This window comes from Hippichthys cyanospilos, chromosome 3, assembly GCF_059441005.1.
Source record: "Hippichthys cyanospilos isolate Australia breed blue-spotted pipefish chromosome 3, RoL_Hcya_1.0, whole genome shotgun sequence".
NCBI lineage: Eukaryota > Metazoa > Chordata > Actinopteri > Syngnathiformes > Syngnathidae > Hippichthys > Hippichthys cyanospilos.
The window spans coordinates 24,054,590-24,070,845 of NC_142371.1; the positions used below are offsets into that span (position 1 = coordinate 24,054,590).

Consider the following 16,256-nt stretch of genomic DNA (forward strand, 5'->3'; position numbering starts at 1 on the left):
GGGAACCACTTTGAAAGTCATGCTAAATTTGCCCTTTTTTTTCCAGTACTGTATTTTAAAGCTAACGTTGCAATATTTCTTTTATCTTACTAAGCTTTTAAGAGCAAATTTCCATTTTATTAGGCATCTATGCAAATCATCTCTCCAGTTGTTTGATGCAGTTGAAAGCATCGTCGCCGTGGCAACCTCTTAACAACAGCTCAAACCTCATCTCAGTGCATTGTCATTAAAAATATTTAACACTTACTGACTCCTGTTGACAGTTTTTCAGTATGCAGTTGATGAATGCAATGTACTGCCCCCTATAGGTGTATTAAGGTGCTACATGACACAAAATACAATCCCAGTGCAATCCTATTGAGAGATAAGGCTGTGCTTTAAATGGGTGGAAAATAAGAGCTTTAAATGCAAAAAAAAAGTTTTTAATTAGGCAATGGATAACAACATCATTGAGTTCACGAATACATTTGTAATAGATAATACATTCATTCTGACTGACATAGGAATGTCCAAATGCATTTGTCATACAATTACCATTTTATTTTTATTACATACAAGACATAGAAATATTATTTTGTGCAAAATATGTATTTTCTCCATTTTAAAGTGCAAACCTGAAGAAAATAATGTGCCACATGTGACGTAGTATTAAAAAAAAATCTGTATAGCTTATTAAATGAGTTGAAATGGTCGATGCGCATTCGTGACTCAAAAGGAAGAATGCGGACGGTGCTCACGTCGTCTCTTGGCTTCCCTGAAAACAAAACAAAATAAACAACCAAAAAAAAAAAACATTAATAAGTTTCATGGTATAGATTGGAAACATTACTGCTTGAAAAGGCCCCAACGACTGCGGTGTTTCTAATCCTCTGTCTCCCTCAAGTGGCCAAATAAAGTACTGCTACCCTAACCGTTTCGAGCCAATAAAAAAAAGACAAAAAAATCATGAAAGCAATAGTCCACGTGTTTTTCATGTACAGTTAATACCTTTTTAAAAACAGATTTTCTAATACTCATTTATTTTTATTTTCAAATTAACTTCTATTCATTCATCCTAAAAACGTTTGTCTCGTTTTTATGAATAATTACTACATAATTTCTAAAAAAAAATGTACTTACGTTTACTCATTGTTGGTTACAAACTATGTATACTATTTTTAGGTACAATGTTATGTATTTAATAACTTCTATTATAATTTATTATGATTCAGTTATTCAATCTTAAGACTCAAACATTTTAATGAAAATAACATCAATCATATTAGTTCAAGTAAAAAGATGAACAATCCCTAACTACTATTAATATTCTATTATTATAATGATTGTCTCCTTTTCATGAATAATTGTTAGAGAAATTATAAAAATATACTCATTGAATTTAATTCATAGTTACTCAAGTTGTCAATGCTGAAAGCAAATTATGAATCCCACTGTTGTTAAGAATAATTTCCCATACTGTATTTGATAAGTTCTATCATATTTTATTATCAATCAGTAATTAAATCTTATAACCATAATGAATTGAATATGTATCATATTAGTTTCACATGCACTTAATATTTTATGTACTGTTTTAGCCATTTACAATAAAAAACAATAAAAGCAAATCAACCCCCTTTGCAAATCACAATCATGCATAAGTATTTAAAAAAAATGTGTTCATATTTTCACACTCGAAAGTTACAAACAAACACTACAGCAGTTTGCAACAACCCAACTGAGATGCACGGAATATAATGTCCTGGTGGCCAGTTGCTATAAAACTGCGTGTGTGTGTGTGTGTGTGTATATGTGTTTGTGCCAGCTGCAGACTCGACATGAGTTCATTTCCCCTATAAACTTGTTTTTCTTCACTTCTATTTGGGTCTGTGGTTTGGCGCACAAGCACTTCTGCCAAGTGATGTTTGTGCAACCTACTCGCCGCCCACACAGGAAGCAGCTTGTCGCCATGGCGACGGGCACCTGCCACTCTCATCCTTGTAGTACCCGCTCTCATCCAGCAGCTCTTCCACCACGGCCTAAGGATTTCCAAAAAAATTAAGTGTGAGTACTTTTGAATATAATGAATTCAATCCTACCTGCATTTGCTCATATGTAACTCCGTCCTTCAGATTTTCACCTGCTGAATAAGCAATCTCTTTATTGTTATATACATTATAAATATATTTTTTATACACTCATACCTGAGTTTTCATCGGTGTCTCCGGTGAAGGGAAGCACCAAAGGCCTCCAGTCTGGGCTACTGGAGACAGACTCCATCAAATCACATGACGCCTGGACCAGCTGCAGTTAAGAAAAATCACACACACACTCCCTTTTTAAATTTTAGGCCTTCGTGTGGCAGGTGGACATATTTGTAGTCCAAATAGAGGCCAACCTTGCTAAGCTCCGCCTTCAAGTTGTGTGGGTCACTGCCAGAATGGAAGAGAGACTTTTTGAACCTTTCCACAAGCCGCCTCTTGATGTTCTGACCAGGAGCTGGAGGCAGCTAGAAACGAGATTTAATTTAACCAGAGGTGTCCAAAATACGGCCCGGGGGCCATTTGCGGCCCGCCGTCCACATTTCTGTGGTCCCGGTACATCCTCAAAATAGATTTTATTTATTATTTAACCCTCCTGTTATGATTGTTTGCAAGGAACGAAAATAATGTCTTTGGGTCTTTGGGCCAAAACAATTTTAGCTGAGCTAGCAGTGCTTAAGATTTCACACAAGAAGGAACTGGACTGAACTGAAAAATGTACCTGTGTGATATAAAGCACTTTGTGCAGTTGCACTAACAAGCGGTGGATCGGGTCCTCGATCTGGCGAAGGTTCCTCTGGGAGACGCAGATTCCTTACCCAAATTTGCCCAATTGAGATCCCGAAATTCATCTTCTCAGCAAATAATCACATTCAAAACATACCTGCTTTTGATTTCACCCTCACTGTTGCTCCATCTTCCCTGAGTAGACACAAATTTTAAAAAAAAACATTTGCAAAAGCACTTAACTAACATCAACAATGTTTTCATTTTAACCATTTCATTGCTTATTCATGTATTATGAGCTCTGCAGACAGACTTGTTTATTATTGATTTATGTTTAATAATGGTGATTACATGTAGCATATAGAAACTGTGTAGTTACAAATACATTCTACAAAATATACTGTGAAGCATGCCTATATTAAATATTCTATGGCAAATACCTGTTATTTATACGAGATTTGGAAGAAGTCTGTTATTTGAAACTTTTTTCCTCGATATAACCATCATAGAACTTGAATATGAACAAAATAAAATCTGTATTGCGTCACTGAAACCACACGTTGAAAAAAATACATCTTAAAATAAGAAAAAAAAAAAGACTTGCCCACATAGAGGTAGATGAGGTGTTACACAGGTGGCGGATTTTGACCCTTAAACATGTAAAAAAAATAAAATAAAATAAAATAAACCCATAAATTTTGGTTCATAAAAGTTTGTCAAAGAAACTTTATGGAAAGACATGCAACTGACTGCGGTGTTGTTCTTGTGCATCTTTATTCTCTGCTTCTTCATTATCTGAGACGTCATCTGACAACAAAAACAAAAATTATTGTTGTCATCATTGTTTCACAGAGTCTTAAATGTATATAATTTTTACCCAAACTGAGATTGTCTTCAATGTTGCTTGGAGTAAAGTCAACAAGTTCACCTGTTGAAAATGCTTGTTTCTGGAAGAACATTGGAAAAGGGTTTCTTAAAGCACATGCAGAGCTATGTAAATTCAATTTGACTGAATAATTAACAGCAAAATAGATTTTGAAAAGATTAATTAATCAGAGCTCTAGAGAAAAGATTAATTAATCACAGCTCTAAAGATTAATTACAGCTCTAGTCCACACCTTGGGTTGTCCAGCTCATATATATATATATATATATATATATATATATATATATATATATATATATATATATATATATATATATATATATATATATATATATATATATATATATAATTTTTTTTTTCCCACTATACAGTGTTTTACTCCATAAATTCAAGCTACTACCTGAGTCAGGCCTGAGCAGCAGCGGCTTTTCCCGCTCCGGCGCCCTTCCAGGAAGTACCTCTGCGCCCGTTTCCTGTCCCGCTCAGCTCGCTTCTGCAGCGCATGGTGGGAAGCATACAGAGTGTCCATCTGCCTCATCATGAGGTCGGCGATCCGGGAGCTGACCGCCACGATGTCAGGACGTCGCTCTGGGTCTGGACTCAAACACCTGTGGAGTTCAAACAGTACAGGTAACTGATCTGGAATAGGGTTAGGGTTAGAAAGAGGAATACAGACAAAAGCGAAAGTGGAAGTGCGAGAAAGAGTCTTGCTGCGAAAAGCAAAATTCTGCTAGTTATTAACGATTATAATTTCAACTTGAAGCAAGCACACTTAGCCTCTTATTTGGAGAACTGAGCAAGTCTTCTTTACTCAAAGTGATGCTATGCGATTCCTTGAGCCTGATAATAGTTTTGATTTATAATTGCATTTTAAATGTGGAAGAGTGGTAAAATTTTACCCCCATCACACATGCACAAAAAAATAGAGTGGTGGATTTTCACCTATTTTGAACAGCTCAAGATATGTCGCACAAAAAAAAAAAAAAATCACAGTGATAATGTGTGTTTCTGAAAACTGTAATTTCCCCCAAATAAAAAGTGCATTAAAATCAACCATATTTGAACTTAATGATCTAACAGAGGTCCTGATATGATCACGATTATTGCACTTAGAAGCTTTTTTGGGTAAAGTAATACATATTATGTGTTGATGCTTTGAGGAAAAAAGCAGCTTAAAATGTTTTTTTACAAACTTTTTTACAAACTTTATTTATATAAACAGTTAAAGAAGATGTTATTGAAATGATCTGATACGCTGAAAGCAAAAAAAAACAAAACATTTTGTTCCTTAAGCATTTAAACGTCCACCAATCTCAAAGGTTGAATCTCGAGTGGAAGAGTGTTGCACAGACTCTTATTCCAACACGATGCATCATTTTCAAATGTGAACGTTGCATAAAATACTTAGAATTAATAATAGAATAATATTGGCACCATGCGATCATGTCCTCCAGCCTTTCAGAATAAATTCCGTCTTCCAGTGGTTCATAGATGGCCTCAACGATCTACAGAAACACAAAAAGAAGGCAATAACGTTAATGCTTCGCTCACACACACACACACACACATCTTTACAGGTACATGTGAGTGTGTTGGAATTTTGTTTAGCCACCTTGTTGGCCAGCGACAGCATGTTGTTGCTGTAAAATGGCGGCTCCAAGGCGGCCATCTGATAGAGGACGCATCCCAGAGCCCAAATGTCGGCCTTCTCGCCGTACGGCTCATTCTTCACCACCTCGGGACTGAAACACAACACACACACGCACGTCAACAGTGTATTTTCCTACATATTAGCTATAACTCTCAAAACGTTCTCACCAAGAGTACAAAATGGTGCCCACCACCGAGGTGAGCTTACTATTTTCCTGCTTCTGTTTGGCCAGCCCAAAGTCAGCTGAGGGGGGAGAAGGAGGGTGCCATGTTAGTTGGGTGACCAGATGAAACAAATGCGGCGTTACGGATTTCAGCGATGAATGTTACCGATGGTGACTTTCTCCTTGTCGTCCAGCATGATGTTGTTGGGTGTTAGGTCGCGGTGGACGATGCGTTTGTCCTTGTGGAGGTACCTCAAGGCCAGGCACATCTATGGAGGACGACATAGGATGTGTGTGTGTGTGTGTGTACAAATATGAGAGCTGCAACTAACAATAATTTTTCTTATAATATGTCAATTATTTTGTCACTTAATATAGCTTTTTTTTTAATTTATTTTGTTTTTTAGTTTTCCCCCCATTTTTCAAAAAAGGTACTTCAAATTATTAATATAATTAATGGTGCAGAAGACATCAATTATTTCCATATAGGTATTGATTTGGTTTGTGACATTGCCAGAAAATGTCCACAAATGTTGATTATTATTTTCCAAAGTAAAAGCAGTTTTGTTTTGTTTTTTTTTTGCTATGTTTTTTCAACATGAATGTAATAAGTCTGCTATCATGGAAGACAACAGAAATCAGAGAATATTTATTGCTGAGAAGTGGAAGTTTGCAGGATTTTGAGAACTTTTATTAAAAAAAAAACAATTATCACTTAAATTGATTTATATGATAATCAATTAGTTGTCAATTAATTTATTAATCACCATACTTCGACATTTTACATATATATATATATAAACATTTTAGAACTTGACGAGGTGTGTGAACAAGTAAGCAAAAGGAAAAAGATTCAATAAAAATACAAATGTGAGCTCTAAATTATTTTTTTCCCCGTTTTCCAAAAAACATTGAAAAACAGCTTAGGCAATCATGCTATGTGGCCAAGGATTTATGCAGAAAAAAATCAGTTCCACGATACAATTTAACATGAAAATATACATGTGTCCTCAGAGAATTTATCACCTGGACGAAGATGTTCCAGATTCGTTCCTCAGTAAAGCTCTGCCTCTTGTCCTTGAGAGAGTTGCAACACTCCAGCAAGGGAACTCCCTCGATGAGCTCCATCACGATGTACAGCTTGTCATCTAAGGGTGAGCCAGTCAACTAATGCTCCGTCTTCTTCTTCTACGTGATAATCAGAATAGCGCCTCACCTTGCAGGAAGGTCTTGTAGTACTTGACGATATTTGGGTGGGCCATCTGCAGAATACAGTCATCCCTGTTAACCCGAGAAGTTAGGTTCCGGACTCAGTGGCAATAGATGAAAATCCACATTATGGAGGCTGTGTTTCAGTACAATCATAAGCAAAATTCTCCCCCCAAAATTCTGGCCTGTTCTTTGATGATGGCCAACTCTGCGACGATCTTCTCCACGTTACAGTCTCGCGACTTCTTGTCTTTGCCGAACACCGGGTTATGGAGATTGACCTCTTTCAAGGCTACTGGATTCCCAGCGCTTTGTTTCCTGACCTGAAACCCCACAGAGAACTTTGATCAATAATGTTTGATAAGCCTCTTTGACCATTAAAGTAAATGAATCAAAACAGCAGGTTTAATCCTCTTTTTATCTTGTGGGTCAAACTGACCCATTTCAAAGTAAACGAGGAATGTAATTTTTCAGTAAAAGACTTCTTGCTTTGCTTATGTATAATCAACATGTTGATTAAAAAAGTTTGCATGGTTTTATGAATGCTGATGAAGGGGCAAAACCCGGGTCAAAATAACAGGCATATTTTTACTATATCGGAGGGAAATTGCAGGAATACACATAAAAACAATTCTGAATGTTTTTTTGAAATGATGTGGATTATCCTGGGTCAATTTGACACTTTGTTCTCTGAGCACATGGTTTAAAAGGACACTTTCACATAACGTGCACGAGAAAATTTGTGTAACTAGAATGAGATGACTCTGACAGATAAGTGGCTCCAAGACACATTTTTATTTTATGGTCTTTGCCACCCTTCTTGTTGTAAATGGAATCTTCTGATTGATAAGCAAGTTGAACAGTGAATTGTTTCTTTGTGTTTAGGTCTGGCTTTCATCTTGTAGGGTTTGGATTGCACACATTTCAGACACGTTTGCACCCCGGGACAAAAAGACACAGGTACTTTATTTGTTGTTCTTTGTAAATAAACATAACAGGGGGGGGTTATCATTTTATACAAGACGCAGCTGACCAGTGTGTACCTTAAATACACTTCCAAAAGCACCGGTGCCGAGGTGGTCCAGTACAGCGTAGCCATTGATCACCTTGATCGGGGGGCGGTTCTGGTCCACAGCCATGATGCTTTCTCTCAGGCTTTCTAGCTCCTCATCCTATAACAAATCGCAAAATCATTCAATAAGAAAGTACTTTGCAATTATTTTTTGCAAGACCCTCCCCCCATGAGCTGCAGTGACTATGTGTGAGATCATTATCTATAAAAATGATGTATCTAAAACTGTATCCCATTTAACATTAACAAAAGAAAAGCAAATGTTTACTTTTGACAGTTTATACAGGTTACAGCTTATTCTGAATCTGAAATAAAAATAGTTTAAAGTGCATCAAAATGCCAGGAAAAGAACAACCTTTGTTCAAACTAGAAACTTTTTGACCATTTGATGCTGAAAAAATAATGAAATTAAATTGAAATAAGATTTTTTTCTAAATCACATTAATTATTAGTTTGGTTACGAAACAAATAATGTTGGCAGCGATTGAAGAAGTTTACAACGCCCACACAGACTTTGACAATGAGGCCACCACTTCTCCACCTGATGCCGTAGATGTGTAATTACGCTCTACGTGCGCCCCCTAAATAAAGAAATAAATGGTTCGATTTGTGTTAATTTCTCACAGAATACTGCGACACTTTGATTTGAAGCCCCTCGTAGGCCTCCAGATCGCGCACGTAATGGCCCACATCAATAAATAATTCATAAAGGTCTGTGGGAAAGAGCCTGGAACGAGAGCGAGAGAGAAAAAAGAAAATAAACAAGTTATTTAACCCATCAAGTTGAGTGGCACGATGTCATCAGTACCTCTTGAAGTGATGTCTGTTCCTTTCCACGCTGAATAGAAAGCGCAGTGCCCGGAATGCGTAACGCTGCTAACACATTGGCTCACGTTACAAAATGTGTCACCATAAATCATTTATCACACGTACAAAGAGTCATACTTGTAAAGCCGACACCATCAGAAGAGAATTTTGAGGTAAAATCAATTTTCCAATGATATAGATCCCGTTTTCCTGAAGGAGAAGGTCAAATGGATTAAATGATGTTTTTGACTCATTTCTTGTTATAAACGGACCTGCACAATGTGATGAGCACATGAATCCTCCAGGCTGAGCTCGGTCAGGGCTGTGCAGCAGGCTGCAATGAAATAGATAAATAAATAAATAAAAACAAATTTACTATGTCATTGCTGTTCATCAAAAAGCTTGTATGTCCAAATATGGTCAATTTCATATTTTTTACAAATGCATAATACTGATTTATACAATTATTAATTCATTTAAACTTCTTAAGGCGCTTCATTGCCTAATAAAAAAATCGGCCTTACACACTGTGTTAAGTTGGTGTTGGTGTTAAGTGTTAAGTTCTTGAACTGGGATGTCAAGTCAAAAACTTCATACAATATGTTTTCCATGCAGCCCCGTCTATCGAAAGTGCAGAAAAATCACAGCTATCAAATTTTCTCCTTGGTGTTGGGGGGACCAGAGACTGACAAAGGGTTACTATGGCCACCGTGTGACCCCGCCCCCTGCTTACGCAATGTGATTGCGATTCCCCTTTCAGGAAATGACATGTTTACATTTCAGCCTCTGATAAAGACATCTCCGGGGAGCTTAGATGTTGTTTTTCACGCAACAAATCACTAACTTGAACCACTGCAGCTTGACCTCTGACCTCGAAGAAAAATGTGTGTTTCCTGACCTGACTGCAGGGCCGCGACTTTGTCGGCCACCTGGTGAGGGCTGAGCTCCTCTGGCGTATGCTCTTTGTGGACTCCGCCGTTGGCGCTTGCTAGCTTCTCCATGGACAAGCGGTCACAGACAAACTGCCTGTTACTGTAAAAATGTGATTACTGTAGCCTCTTCTTTCAGAAAATCTGAATATTTTTACCTCGTATGCAATATTCTCAACCTTCCTGTTATGTTTGTTGCAAGGAACGTCAATTATGTCCCTGGGTCACTTTGACCCAGTGCATATTTAGAACCCAAATCCAATGTTTTGTTTTAAGCAGTGACTTTTAAAAGTGACATGCTATTTTCTCAAGGACTGCAATGATGTTTCTGGGTCAATTTGACCCGGAGGTGTGCGCATTTATTTTTAAACCCACTCACAGCGTAATTATAGTAAATATAAAAATAATACTAAATTTATACCCATGTGTTATGTTTATTTTGCTGGAATAGCAAGAACACCTTGGGTCAGTTTGACCCGGGTTCATGCATAAGTATCCCAAAAGCATCAAGTCTTGTGATTTTTTTTTTTCTTCTCTAAGAAACAGCAATAATGTTTTTGGGTGAGTTTGACCTGGGTTTTGCTTATCCAAAATGTTGCAAAAACAAAAAATTCAATTTTAATGGATATGTTGATTATATGTAAGCAAAGCAGAGGTTCTGAAAAGCTACAATCAACATTTCCTTAACCTTCAAATGGCTCAGTTTGACCCTCAACACAACAGGAGTGTTAATTGCAGTGTTTCTTATTTTGATGGATTTTTTTCTTTAAAAACCAACAGAGAGCAACGCTTACCTCCCGAGCAGCCGTAAAAGCGAGTGGACGCCCCCCCAGCTGCGCACCTCCGCCCTGGCGTGGGCGTCTTGGCAGAGCTGCACCAGGACCCAAGTCACGCTCCAAAGCAATTTGAGATGGGGCGCGTGCAACAGACTAAGCAGCACCGGCACAGCCTCAGCCTCCCTCAGCTGGTCTCGAACGCACGGCACCGGGGAGAGGAGTCTCAGCAGCTCTGCAGCCATCCTGGAAATACTCCACATTACTTGCTGAAGATCCTCTGCCTAGAAGATAAAAGTTTAAGGAACCTCTTTGACAACACGTCGTAGTCCTGTAGGATGACCACAAGGTTCTCCACAATGTGAAGCTTTCCGATCTCAGCTCCGCACTGTGGACTGGAGGAAAATGAACATGTTGAATTAAAACTACGGGATGGCCAGGGCCCTAACTGGCCACCACTTAGCTCCACTTCTGAAAACAACACATACCAGCTGAAATCTGACTGGAATGAAGGTAAGAAAAATGCTACCAATGGAAATATGTTCAGAATGGATATTATGGATGGAGGTCAGTGCTTCTCATAATGATCTTACCTTTCAGCCAAGGTGGTTAGCGCTGTGAGGGCTCCAAGCAACACACTGCTATCAGAGGTGGTCAACAGCTTCTCCAGTGTCTGCCAAGAGAGAAAAACAGAAAAAGCAGTTTCAAATGCTTAGATCAGTTCAAATCAGTACTCCAGAAATTGACTTCAAACATCACACAACTACTCCAGAAATTGACTTCAAAGATCACACAACCAACATTGAGCAACGCAGAGCTAAAAGAAGAGAAATAACATAAAATCAATGCGGAAAAATGCAAAGAAAAAATATGGAGCCATACCAAACAGTACCAGCATAGACCTAGCACACACTCTATAAACTCAAAAGTAAACCGAATTAGGGACCCACCCAACTTTATTGGTTGCTCATTAAATACACATCTATCACACGGTCAAACAGAATAGTCATAGTCAACAGTATTTTGGATTGCAGTCTCTACATAAAACCAATATAGTACCGATCACAAAACAAAGTAGAACAGTCACACACCAAACAAAAAACAAAATCGAACTGCACAGGGTCAACATAGAGCCTACACAGTACCAACAGGCCCAGCCAACACAGATACAATATAGCCCAAACCAGATCCAACAAAAGAGCAAGACAGACCCAACACAGACACAAAACCGTACCAATGAGGCACTAGCGTAGGAGCAACACTGTCATAGGATCAAAACACACACAACAGGCACAGACCACAAAACCACAAGAACACAAAGAAAGGACCAATAAACGACTCTAAGAGCGAACCAAAATACAACATGGACTTAGAAGAACCAAAATAAAGACCTTTAGGGACATTTTTCAAAATTTTAGACCAGGAAAGTGAAACCAATCAGGAAGTGTGTTGACTTTGAGTTACAGCCGAGAGGTCACTTGATACCGTTTGCCTGTTTTTCTCCAGATGTTTATGAATGTTTTGAAAGCTAAAAGAGCCAAGTTTCTCAAAATAACAAAGATCATGTGTGTGCAGTGACACCTTGAATATTCATTTGGGCCCCCAACAAACTCAATTTATTAAATTTCATGTATTCAAGCTCACCACCCCCAAAATTAACACTTCTATTTAATAAAATCACAACAATGTGTTGTTCCTTTAAGGGGCGTGGCCTAATGAATGACCTCAGGTACTAGAGTCTTATTGGTAGGTTAGCTAGCACGTGAGCATTCTGCGTGACTTTGGCATCTCATTTATTTTCCATCTTGCATTTGCGGTGATCTGTCCCGCACTTCATTAAACTGACTTGTAACTCAAAAAACCTTTTACATTCTGCAACTTGCAATTCAAGGCACTGCTGTATATTTCCATAGCACCTTACCATGTGAATTCCACTCTCCATGACCCAGACTTTTTGAGTGTCCACAGCGGACAGCTTCTGGAACATGTCTGCACAGCTCGGAAAACGACAAAATGATACCGTAAGTATTATTATTATGATTTCTAATCAAAGCTTTAGAGTACTCACAGGTCATGGTGACCAGCGACTGTGCAGTCAGCGCCGTTTGGCCGCATGCCAAGTACATGTCAGCAATGCTCTTCATATACTGACAGCAGACAAGAAGACAACACGTGACTTCTTCGAGACACAATAAATCAGGGATGTCCAAAATGCTGCCCGGGGTCCATTTGCGGCCAGCGGTATGCTTTTGTTTTTAAGTTGTTCTATTCGAATCATAAACGTAAACAGCTTGCGTCAAAATTGCATACTGAAAGATAGGATAATATTTAGCAAAATGCATCATTTTATTTATTTACTTATTTACCCTGGCAAGTGAATGGACACCTTGGAGACGATGGAACAATTTCTAAAAAGAAGAAGTGAGTAGATGAGTAAATGCTGAATTTCCAAGTATTGCTGACCTACACCAAGGAAGCAACATTTTCACCTGATGTTGAGGATCTCTGAGGAGCAAACGCAGGCACAGAAGCACTCTGAGGGCACAATCGGGCGGTGCCATCTCCATCCATTCACTGCATAGAAACAAATATCACCAAATATCTATCTAAAGGTGTGTAGATTTTTGATACGCATTGTATGATAGAAACAACTTTTTTTTTTCTACCTGCAGAGGCGGTTGTTGACCAGCAAGGTGAGAATGTCAGCAAAAACCTTCTGTGATGGGTGGCTACTAAAACATCTCATCTCCTGATATGTTGCACTAAAACAGGACATTTTTGTAAGTTTACATGCCTTTTATATGACAATGACACACTTATAATTGCCTTTAAAAGGTGGTGTTTAGGGTACTGAGTGATGTTGGTGTCTTTGTGTGAGTGTACGGCAGTGAACTGTGGCCAACAGCTGAAATTTTTTAAAAATTCCTGTGGTAAGGGAATTTTGGAATGAAATGTGTTTTGAGGGAAAATATTTTTTCGTAGTGCTTGTAGTTTCACTTGACTCCCTCACTAAAGCAGTAAACTTACTATTTTGTGTATAATAAATCTGATATTTATTTTTTTCCATTTTCAATTCACACATTTTGTGCCAGCCATTTTTCCAATAACATTTGAAAAATAAAATGAAGTACATAAATGAATAAATAAATACCTGGGATTGAATATCCACACTTTAGAAGGAAATGTAAAAATATGTCTATGTGATGGAACGAGTCAATATCTGTAAAAAAAATGTGTTCACTTGCTGTCAGCAGAAAATGACATCTGTGCTCAGACTTGGGTATGGACCAATCATGGCTCACTTGTTTGGTCATGTGACATTCACAAGTTGAGCTATGATAATTTTGTTACCTGAGCCTTCAGCACACGAGATGTCACTTTCAGTCGACAGCAAGTGGCAAAATGTGTTTCTAAAAGTAATAATCGAGCATGAAAAATAACTTACACATTAATTATTGACGACATTTTTCACTGCTGAAAATGGCTAAACTATGTCCTGTGTCGGTCATTTTTTTTTTTTTTTTAATTAAGAAACTTCAAGCCGATTTTGAGCATTTATAAAATTCTCGAAAAAATGTAATTGACGTCAATTAACGTCAATGGCACTCCTTGGTATGGTTTTGATGTACTTTCACGTCAACGGCGTGATCGTTTAGTTCCTTCAAATTCACGTGATGTGTCATTTTTAGTTGATTGCAAGTAACAATCTGCATTTTTTTTTAAGTAATTTTGTTATCAAACAAATTATAGACAAAATCGCTTTTTACTTGCTTGAACTTGCATATGATTGGATTAATGGACATTTTCGGTAATTTGAACCTGAATTTCTCCAACTCGGAGGCTTCCCCGCAGCTGTCTTTGGAAGGGCTGCGTAATCTGCTGCCGCCTACTTTGCTTTGACCCAACACCTGCAACAAACACACAGAGCAACCCGTTTATTGTTGTTACACACACACACACACACCTGAGGAAACATGAGCCTCTTTGTAGCTCCATCAAAACGTTCTGCTTTGTTTTCCTTCACCTCTTGTTTGGTGCTGCTTTGGGCAAGCAGGTGTTGAAGCCTCCTCAGATTACATGTCCTGCAAAAACAATTATGTTGGTTTTAGTCAGTCACAGATTATCATTTTTTTCATTATGACAGAATAGGCACAACTCATTAAGGAAAAAAACAACAACTGTGTGTCTTATTAATAGTCTGACCAAACAAAGACCCAACATTGGTAAAAAAAAAAAAAAAAAAACACACACAAGCTAGCATTTGTCAAAGTTTTAGTTTCCATGGGCACAACACACTCCTAACAAAGCACCAACATAGGAGCAATACAAAATCAACATTAAACCTCATCCAATCTACAAACAAAACAAAAAAAACAAGAGTCCGTGACAACCGCGAAATATGACGTTAGGCATTGCCAGACAACTTGATCATTTTTTTTCTTGGGCGTAGACCAGACATTCCTTACAAATGTGGCACAAATCAAAAAGGGAATAGGCTACGCGCTTCCCAGCATGCTTTGCAAGTTTTTTTTTTTTTTTTTCATATCTAAATAGTGGAGCAAGCTTTGAACAGGGGACATAAAAACTAGAACGCCAGCTCTAAAGTCAACTGGAAGGACTGGACATGAAAAGGTTTCATTCTCATTAAGTTTAATGCTAACAATGGAGCAACGCAGTACAGCACGAACATGAACTCAACACGAATCCAATTTAAAAAAAAAAAAAAAACGAAAAAAAGAGCTACCAAACATGCAACAGAGAAGCCAAATAAAAACCACAACGCAAAAGCAACAAAGGAGCAATACACACCACTTTTTAAAAACATAGCACTAAAAATAAAAAAGTTTTTTGTTGAACATGACGTCATAGATATTCGTTTTTAATGATGTCACATTCACTATAAAGATCACAGTGAAGAGGTGCCCTGCATCAGTGCTTACTCCCTGTGTGTTCTCGTGGAGCTCAAGGCTTGATTGTCTCCTAGACTGTCTTTTTTGACTGGCTTGGACATTTCCAAACTTGTTTGAGTCAACTGTGGAGGTAAACACAACGGTTATATTTTATTAACCCCTAAACCAACTACGGTATTCAGTATTTTTTTGCATGGAGCAAATTAAGGTTCTGAAAACAAAGGTCGTAGCTTACCCTTTCTCCATTATTATGGGCCCACAAAAAGTGTTTTAAATTGAAAGTATGCCGTGTTGTTCATTATCCGTCCAAAGAGCTAAATAATTGGTCATAAAACGACGCTGGCCAAGTAGCAGTCAGTGACTGTCTTGGTTGCCATGGATACAAGTAACGCGTCATATTTCCTGATGGAATGTGCTGCCAACTGGAAAATTAATATTTAAAAAGGGGACACTAGCGACAGATTTTAACTAATATTACCAGCATCACATAATTTTTCATGACCATTAATTTTCTTTTGAAGATTTGTAAAACAATAGTGGTAGACGTGAAAAAAAGGTATGCTTCCTGGAGTGAAACGCCGCGAGACTATGTTGAGACTGAAAGGAATGCAGCGTGCTCGCGAGACCTCCCCGCTTTCGCATTCACGTAGGAGTTACGTTAAAATTCCAGCGCCGTTCCGACGGGCATGTTTGGCTCTACGTAATTTATACTTCGTAACTCCCGCCAATGCGCTCAGACTGGGGGAATGTCGGCTCGTGAATGATCGGCTATTGAGGCGGCAGGGAGCGTCAACGCTATGGGTGAGAGTGCTTGCTTCTTCGCTACCGTCTTTTAGATAACTCTCCCTCGTGTTTTAAAAAATGCAACGGTTGTGAATGTATTCGTGGTAGGTGTGATACATTTGACCAAGGGGTCTTTTTATAAGCTTATACAGTCGTTTGAGCAACCAACGCCCAGTCGTCCGCCTCCACTTGGATACGTTAGCTTAGCTTTAGCTTCATTTTTGGCTAGCAGCTAGCGGGAGTGTCATTTCCTGTCGCTTGCTCTTTAGCAAAGTCCTCCCAAAAAATCCGAGTCAACTACATCGCTCTAATCGCTTTATTATCAA

At 38.3% G+C, this 16,256-nt stretch overlaps 1 protein-coding gene across 1 annotated transcript; it reads right to left on the reverse strand.

Annotated features, from left to right (window-relative positions):
• Positions 1 to 518: 518 nt before the first annotated feature.
• On the reverse strand, positions 519 to 15,430 carry nek10 (NIMA-related kinase 10; the record flags this gene model as incomplete). The annotated part of the gene is made up of 36 exons (XM_088409647.1): positions 519 to 754; positions 1,918 to 2,018; positions 2,079 to 2,119; positions 2,184 to 2,283; positions 2,378 to 2,488; positions 2,743 to 2,834; positions 2,905 to 2,942; positions 3,352 to 3,397; positions 3,498 to 3,554; positions 3,625 to 3,694; positions 4,034 to 4,241; positions 5,068 to 5,138; positions 5,246 to 5,375; positions 5,452 to 5,527; positions 5,614 to 5,716; positions 6,474 to 6,595; positions 6,664 to 6,709; positions 6,842 to 6,979; positions 7,700 to 7,828; positions 8,353 to 8,455; positions 8,537 to 8,601; positions 8,674 to 8,745; positions 8,808 to 8,869; positions 9,434 to 9,567; positions 10,259 to 10,483; positions 10,546 to 10,632; positions 10,831 to 10,910; positions 12,159 to 12,226; positions 12,306 to 12,384; positions 12,604 to 12,645; positions 12,727 to 12,811; positions 12,904 to 12,999; positions 14,057 to 14,145; positions 14,262 to 14,319; positions 15,178 to 15,269; positions 15,383 to 15,430. Coding segments are annotated over 36 exons (3,210 nt in total), but the record flags the coding sequence as incomplete, so codon positions are not given.
• Positions 15,431 to 16,256: the final 826 nt, after the last annotated feature.